Here is an 8,623-nt window from a genome sequence, read left to right on the forward strand (position 1 = left end):
ATTTTCCGGAATTCTAGACCCAACATAATTCTAACTATAGAAAGAATTAGGATGCTCATTAGAAAATATTATCCTGATTCTGGTCATACCTGGGATCTACCTGACACAGACTATAAGAAAATAAACTTGGATGCATCATTTAAGAAGGAAACTGATAAAGGTGGTATGGATTTTTTTTATTCGTGATTCTGTAGGGACATGTTTTGGTACAAAAGGACAATACTTTTATGGAGGATTGACTGTTGATCATCGGGCGAAACAGGTATAATGTATGGCATTGAAGGAAGCAGAGAGTAGTTTTTGAATCAGATAATGAATTCCTAATAAAATATGTGAATGAGCCTCTCCCTAGTGTGTTATTAGATGAATCATTTGTTTTATTTTAAACAGTAGATTTATGTTACAAGATAAGCCGGTTTTATCTTGTCAATTAATCGACTGAAAAAATGGCCAACGTATTGTTTTGCCAAAAAAGTTATAGTAGGTTGTTCTAGTTTTTAAATTTTATGACAAATTTCCTTCTGGTGTTATATCTTGGATCAACAAGGAGAAACAATATCCAAACTGCAAGTTTTCTTCAATAAAACACTTTCTTTAATAAAACACTTTCTTTAATAAAAAAGCATAATTTAGTCATTCCTTACCTGGACCTCAACCTAGCTAGGTTAATCAGGATCAGACGAGACAAGTCTGGTTAGACTTATTCTTGGCGTGCCAAGACGATGACTCATCACGACTAAACATAACACTTTTTATTTTCTTCTAAAGTATATTAAGTTTTGTGCTACTTTAAAAAAGACACTTGGGTCTCTAAAGGAGTTATTTATCCTGGCTAGTTTGGGATCTAGCCAAATTGATTGAGGCCTACCATTAAAAGACAAAATAAGACATTTTGAAGTAATTTCAAAAACCCCTTATCCACATATTTTTGGTAATGACTAATTTGCCGATGATTAATTAGTGTTACTTAATTGTGTTAGTTAGTTGATTAATGAAATTATAGTTAGTGTTAGATAATTAGTGTGGGTGATCATCAAACATGAAAAATATTGTTTTTTATCAAAAAATTATTGGAAACATCAATCTATTATTTTTTATGAAAAAACTTATTAATTTATATATCAGGTCTTTTAAGTATTCAGATCCATGTTTAATTGATGTTGTCATGATCCAGTTCAGAGCCATTTTTCTGAAATCTACCAGAATCAGTGGAGATGTCAATGAACACCAACCGATTATGGGCGAAGTTCATCATTTCGATGAATGTTGAAGAGAATCGATGGATATATCAATGAACATCAATCAATTCTAGGCGAAGTTCATCATTTCTATGGCTGACTGATCACAATCGGTTGATACAATCCTCCATAAATGCCGATTGTAAAAGAAACTCAGAAATGATGAGTTTTTCATAAAAATACGTCCATAATCGGAGGATATAGATCCCCCCGTGTACCGATTGTAAAAATAAAACTAAAAAAACTAAAATTCAAGAGCTTTTCTGTGATTTTTTTTTGTTTTGCAGAATCAATTTACATAAATGTCCTTATACGCCGATTGTAAACTTGAGCATTTCTTCAACGTTTTGCTCATAACTTCTTCGTCTGATGTCGGAATGACCTCATTCATTTTGCATTGAGCGCGTGTTTTCATTTCTAGGATATAAAGATGAAAAAAAAATCTGATTTTGGACAAGTTTTAATTGGTCTTGGATCCAAGGATTCCATCTTTGCATACCGTACTCTTAAATCCAAAAACAATTTGGCATTTCCTTTAACCGTGATGGGTTTATATGAGTATCCACATCGACTGATTCTGGGTTTGACGCTCCTTAACCACGAAGAACATCAAGAACAATCGGTCGACGTGGTCATGAACATCGACCGATTATTACAGAAATTGATCGACCGGTTGTAGTTAAACACAGAAAACCAAGATTCTTTGTGATTTGCAATTTTGAATGGATAAACCAATCACAGTATAATTAGGAGTAGCCGACGATGTATAATTTGGAACTTTTCAGATGTCAGTTTGGAATTTGGAATTACTTCATTGTACTTATGCGCAGACAATTTGGAATTACTTCATTGGAGGATTCAATGTCAGATGGGTTCAAGGAGGGTCTCTGATAACTCAAGCTTGGAAATATAGAAGAGGCAGGAATAGAGGACGCAAAATATGGCCAATGATTCTCTTTGCAATATGTTGGGCATTTTGGAATGAGAGGAATAGAAGAGTCATGGCACATAAAAGACCAAAAACAGAGAGAGAAACTATCCTACAGATAAAACTTTTGATTTATGATTGGGGGAAATCTTGATCACAACATATTTAAGTTCATCTTCTTTAGAGAATTGATCACACATTGGAAAGTGATAATAGACGGTAGATAAATTGTAATACTAAAAAATGGGGGCTTAGCCTTACTACATTTTTTTCTTTCAATACATGAACCTTTTAAGTCAAAAAAAAAAAAAAAATTGGAACTTTTCTGAAAAAGGATGATAAAATTTCCTCTAAATCGATCAATATATTTAGAATCGATTGATGAAGTTAGATTTTAATTTTAGTTTGTGAGGGAAATAATTTGAATATGTTTTAGTTTTGAAAGAATTTGAACAGATTTCAATTTTACAAGGATAAGACTTAGGATTGAATTTTAATAGTGAGAATAACTTAGTACTACCAAATTTGGACACCCCTTATCCCCATAGACTAGGTGGCATTCAAAATCCATAGGCCTCAAATAATTTGGTTTGGCCCCAAACCAGCCAGGTTATTTTCTCGTTTTTGTTTGTTATTTCAGAAAATAAAAGCTGAACTTATTGTTTAGAGAGGATAATTATTGATGTCATGATGATACCTTGGGTTGGATCGGCCAACAGTGTAATATACTCACAAATTTGTGTGGTGCAGGAAGTGATGAACTAAGTAATGTGTGATGAAAAAAGTCCATTTTGCTAGGTTGCAGCAGTGATATCCACGTATCCAAAATAAGAGCAATGTGATAATTCGGTATTTACCGTTTTGTTCTGAAGAAATTGGAGTAAAATGCAGTTCACCTGCACAACTAATATATATCCCACAGATCAAAAAATTTCATGTTACCTGATTAGTACAAAGTACTGAAGATTGGTATATAATGCAAAAGAAGACAAAGAAAATATGGAGGGAAGATATTTTAAGGTTCTTCCCGTAACAATGATTTGATTATTGTTTAATCATATTTGCAGGCTGTTCTTCAGTATGCATGTTTGATTATTCCTCACCTATATTGGCTTAGCAGTAATGGTCAATTTTGTTCAGCAAGCATATTGTTGGATTGGTTCAGGCTGAATCGCTTTCTTCACAAGTTCGGTCTGCTCTTTCGTGTGCACTGTATAGAAACCAGTGGCAGTTGCAGCAGAAGGAGCACGACCCACGTATTTAATATCATCCAAACCTCCTCGGCCAAGTGCCCTCATTGCGGTCCATAGTCTAGGTGCAATGTAGTTGTAGGCACCCATGTTCATTGGCTCTTCTTGGCACCACACAATCTCTGCATCTGACAATCACAACCAGAATATGAAATATTTGTCAAAATGCCCACATTCTTAGCGATTATTGTACAGATTATTTATTTCTTCACCAAATACATCTATATTCTTTCTCAAGTTAAAAGGGATACATACTAGGATATCTCTTCAATTCTCGCTGGATTAGGTCATATGGGAAAGGGCATAGCTGCTCCACCCTGCAGATTGCAACATCTTTTCCCTGAGCTTTCTTACGCTCTTCATCAAGCTCATAATAAACCTGCAAGCCAAGAAAAAAGGCAAGGTGAACTAGAATTGGAATATGAAATTGTCATATTGAAGTGGCCACCGCGGACCAGTTTGTAGTGATCATCCAGTTAAGAATAGTTGACCAAGGCATGCAGAAAGATATTAATTGGTAACCTCATATATGAAACACGTTTAGTGGGACCAACCAGCAAGGCGCACAGAGAAACATGATTCATCCTAGGTTCCTTCGGCTATGCAGCAAATTATTATTGAACACACGAAATTTTTGCTTACCTTTCCAGAGCACAGAACCAGGCGCCTGATGCCCTCCTCAAGATCGGAGTGGTCGTTCTGATCCTTAATGAGACGTTTGAATCGGGTGCCCTGCTTGTCGAATCCTGGGTGACCTTGGACATCATCAAACTCGGATAGGTTTGACTTGCAGTCTTTGTGGCGAAGAAGGTTTTTAGGAGCCATCACAACAAGTGGCTTCCGGAATTCTCTGTGAATCTGGAAAGTGAAGCAGGCAAAGTAAGGGGATGCAGAAACATAGTTAAAATTTTAGAAAAATAAAACCAGCTAAAGCAATCACCTGGCGCCGAAGGACATGGAAATAGTTAGCAGGGGTTGTGATGTTCACAACCTGCCAATTGCATTCTTGAATCTGCTTCCGAAGTGTTGGATCCATCTCAGGTATAACATAAGGATTGTCATCACTCATCTGCATTGCCACCAAAATATTTGAACATTTCTAAAAACTCACCCAATGACCCTAAGGCTATGTTTGGTATGAAGGAAAAAATCGTAGAAAGAGCTAAGAATGACTTTCTATGGAAGTCTAAATACACTTTTCGTCACACTTTTTTTAAAGGGCCGTCTGGCCTCTATTCTGCGCAATTAGATTTATATATTGAACAACAAAATGTAGTTGCATATTATTTTGGCAGGAAAACAGCTAATCCCATGGAATTAGCTGCTAGACTAAGAGATTGAAGGGGAAAGAGAGCGGCATGCAAAAATTTTGCTAATTCATCACCATAGAGATCCTATATGGTAACTGAGGTAGGAATAGGGTTCACAAATAATTCCACAGTGATGAGAAATCATGCATCTGGAAATTTTGAAGAGATGTTATCAGTTTACACAAATATAATAATCACATTTACCTGAAGGAAACGCTCCAGTCGGGCACTTGAATGTTCAGGACCCTGACCATCATAACCATGAGGTAGTAGGACAACTAGTCCAGTTTGACGCAGCCACTTCGACTCCCCACTGCTCAAAAACTGATCAAATATCACCTGAGCCCCATTGGAAAAATCACCAAACTGGGCCTCCCATATAACTAGCGAATTTGGATTTTCCATTGAATAACCCAATTCAAACCCAAGGACACCAAATTCAGAGAGCGAACTGTAAAAACAAGGCAGCAACTTTATAACTTGATCAATAAGTGGGAAAATATAACAGGTAAAAGAGAAGAAACATGTGAAACAAGATTTTATTTGCGCAGATATTCATGTACAGTGAACTCATAAATCATATTTCCACAGTACAATAGATATCACTGCTCAAGGTTGTTATTTCAATCTCACAGAGACACTATGGGAGCGCATAAAAGATAATTCACTCTACCACAAACATGAGAATTTGCCATAGGTTTATCACCTCAATACAACATGATATAAAAGAATGTAAAACTAAACATTTTAGAGCGAGCAAATCAGCCAACAGCAGAGGAAGATTCACATGAAAATGAAGTTTTAGGACTGCACCTGTTGCTGACAGTAAACAGTTCCTCATTCTGGTTCATCACAATGTGGTCGAGAGGACAATATTTATCCCCGCTTAGCTGATCATGAAGTACTGCATGTCGGTGGCTAAACGTACCTCTTTCCACATCCTGACCACTCAACCTGACATGATTACCTTCCACTAGCAGTGTAGCAAAAGCAAGTGCTTCTCCCACTGCCCAGTCGATGCCCTCTTCTGTTTCAATCATCTGAGCACGCTGCTCAAATATCTTTTTGACTGCTCTGTGAGGCTTAAAAGTCTCTGGAAGGGTTGTTATTGCTTTGCCAACAGTCTTCAATATCTCTGGCTTGACCCTGCAACAGAACATCATAGTCATTCCAAATGTCTGAGAATCTACTCAAAAGGATTTTAAGCCCTAAAGAAAGATTAAAGATAGAAATTAAGCAAACTAACAAACACAACTTACCCAGTGTTATGGACACGTGAAATCTGTTCAGGTGATTTAAATCCAGTCCAATAAGCTGAAAGCCAGTCCCTTTTTTTCGGAACATAATCTTTGCTCTTAAGGAACTCTTCATTCAGAATGCCACTAACTTTGCTATGTATTCTGTCTATGTCATCCTCTCCAATCTGTCCTTGCTCTACAAGTTTCTTCTGGTAAATCTCAAGGGCTGATGGATGGTTTCGGATGACCTACAAATGTTCAGGACACGTCAGTAACATGAGAAATCAATCACATTTTTCTAGCAACAGCAGGATAAATAATCTAAATGGATTGGTACATCTAAAGATTGTAAACTGTACCAGTGCCAGACCAATTAAAAAAAAAAACGTTACAGTGCTAGATTAGACAGGGAGGTTAGGAGACATCACCTGATACATTTTAGGTTGCGTAAATGATGGCTCATCGATCTCATTGTGCCCGAATCGACGATAACAAACTATATCAACCACCACGTCAGAATGAAACATCTGGCGCCACTCTGCTGCAAGCTCACAAACATGAACAACTGCTTCCAAGTCATCACCATTAACATGGAGAATTGGTGCATTCAACGCCTTTGCAACATCAGTGCAATATTGTGAAGATCTCCCAGCGCTTGGATCAGTTGTGAAGGCCACTTGGTTGTTCACTACAATATGGATAGTTCCACCAGTTGTATAGTTAGGAAGGGCACTAAGATGCAGTGTCTCATAGACCACACCCTGACCTGCAAAACTTCCATCTCCATGAATCAATATACCCAAATTTTTTGTCCTCTCCACATCATTAGAGTAATATTGTTTTGCTCGTGTTTTTCCAACCACAACAGGATCGACAGCCTCCAAATGACTTGGATTTGCAACCAAAGATAGATGGATTCTCTTTCCACCCCTTGTTGGCCGATCATAAGAAGTTCCCAAGTGGTACTTGACGTCACCAGTTCCTGTGTAAAGCCCAACTTCGTCAATGGGCTTTATACCTCCACTAAATTCACTGAAAATCTGAGCAAGTGGCTTTCTGACGACATTGCCCAGAACGTTCAATCTCCCTCTATGTGACATCCCAATAACAATGCTCTCAACCCCAAGATCTGCTGCCCTGTCAAACATCTCTTTCATACCAGGAATCAGAGTTTCACCGCCTTCGAGGCCAAACCTTTTTGCAGCCGTCCACTTTGTTGCCAGGAAATTCTCAAACTGCGTGCTCCACATAAGTCTATCAAGCATAACTTCACGACGCTGCTGGTTATATTGCCTTGGGGTTGGTGTTTCGATTTTGTCTCTCAACCAGTTACACTTTTCACGATCTGCAATATGCATATACTCATACCCAACACTTCCACAATATGCCTGCTCCAGACGAGTCAGGATACCTCTAAGTGTTTGGACAGGACGATTCTCAGACAAAAACCCAGCCATCTTCCACACCCCAAGAAAGAACTCCCTGTCAAGATCAGCCTCAGTAAACCCATAAAGAGCAGGGTCCAATTCATCAGGAATTTCACGTTCCTCCAAAGCTAACGGATCCAAATTAGCCTTCATATGTCCATTAACCTGATACGCTCTTACAAGCAACAACAAACGCATACTTTCTTGTATTGTCTGCCCCGATATCCCTGGAGATGTTGCAGCTTGACCAACAAAATTCCTGAAGAAATTATCCCATGATTCATCCACGCTACTCGGGTCAGCTTCCCAAGCTCTTTGCAACTCCTCTAAGTAAACACTACTTGTTCCATCAAGAAAACTATCAGTTAGCCTTGAAAGAGGCACTGCACGTGGGACTGGCGCTGATGAAGCTGCTTTTGAGTTGAAAATCGTCGAATGGAAACCTCGTGCTTGTGAAGGGATTAACCGTGTTCTTGTCGTGTAAGATCTTACTTGAGTTAGATTTCTCTTAGCAGCTAACTTTGCTACACTAGATGCAGCTCTGAACCACGTCATGACTGTTGCTTTTCTTGTATTTCCCTAATCTTCAAAAAAAAAAAAATACTATCATTCTAAGTTTGAGATTTTGATTTGTTCTTCATTTTATGTATAATAAATAAGATCTAACAAAATCAAACATCGTGATTAATAACAAAAATCATGGATCTCATCTCAAGTAAGAAAGGAAAAAAAATGGGAGAACAGAAATCGTACCTTCGAACGCGTAAAATTATCTGAAACAGAAACCCTAGAAATCCACAAAGTAGCCGCCAAGAGGCATTTTCTGAGTGGTGTTTTTCTTCAGACTACCTCTTTGTCAGAATTTTAACAACTTTTTATTAAATCCCAAATCCCATTCCTTCCTTCTGGAAAGAAAATGTCTATTTTTATGTTTATTTTCTATTCTGAGTCTCTCTGACCCTTCCTTGGTCGAGGCAAGAATTTCTTAACGGGACTCATTGCGTCTATGATGAGACAGAAACTAATAAAGGAGGTGAGTATGGCTCGGCATGAACCCGTTTTCACCACATCCGCATCCAATCCAATTCATTACGGATTTTAAGTTTATCATCCACATCCAATCCAACATCTAGCGGATGCACGGAACAACAAATCTGTTCGGTAACAATTCTTTTCAAAAAACGTGATATGAGTTTGACAAAAGGCTCTTCCGTTTATCCCAATAAACTCCT

At 37.9% G+C, this 8,623-nt stretch overlaps 1 protein-coding gene across 2 annotated transcripts; it reads right to left on the reverse strand.

Moving 5' to 3' along the window:
* Positions 1–3,041: 3,041 nt before the first annotated feature.
* On the reverse strand, positions 3,042–8,370 carry LOC113310801 (2-oxoglutarate dehydrogenase, mitochondrial-like). Of its 2 annotated transcripts, none has more exons than XM_026559591.1 (9): positions 8,145–8,370; positions 6,393–7,970; positions 5,986–6,212; positions 5,540–5,872; positions 4,931–5,177; positions 4,357–4,485; positions 4,059–4,274; positions 3,672–3,795; positions 3,042–3,544 (listed from the first exon to the last, which is right to left on the reverse strand). In XM_026559591.1, exons 2-9 carry the CDS (start codon positions 7,944–7,946, stop codon positions 3,303–3,305), a joined length of 3,072 nt encoding a protein of 1,023 aa, XP_026415376.1. In that variant the 5' UTR covers positions 7,947–7,970; positions 8,145–8,370; the 3' UTR covers positions 3,042–3,302. The 2 variants fall into 2 exon arrangements, with proteins under 2 accessions (XP_026415376.1, XP_026415375.1); XM_026559590.1 differs by having other exon boundaries at positions 6,393–7,975; positions 8,145–8,369.
* Between the last annotated feature and the right edge of the window lie 253 nt (positions 8,371–8,623).

The sequence above is a fragment of the Papaver somniferum genome, chromosome 9 (assembly GCF_003573695.1).
Source record: "Papaver somniferum cultivar HN1 chromosome 9, ASM357369v1, whole genome shotgun sequence".
Classification (NCBI taxonomy): domain Eukaryota; kingdom Viridiplantae; phylum Streptophyta; class Magnoliopsida; order Ranunculales; family Papaveraceae; genus Papaver; species Papaver somniferum.

Bases quoted from the DNA above. Each gene is read 5' to 3' on its own strand.
- LOC113310801 (XM_026559591.1), bottom strand. From the start codon at position 7,946: ATGACGTGGTTCAGAGCTGCATCTAGTGTAGCAAAGTTAGCTGCTAAG. The intron at 5,178-5,539 runs GTGCAGTCCTAA...TTGTTTTTACAG, and splicing joins CTGTTTACTGTCAGCAACAG to TTCGCTCTCTGAATTTGGTG. The intron at 3,545-3,671 runs GTATGTATCCCT...TGTGATTGTCAG, and splicing joins AGAATTGAAGAGATATCCTA to ATGCAGAGATTGTGTGGTGC.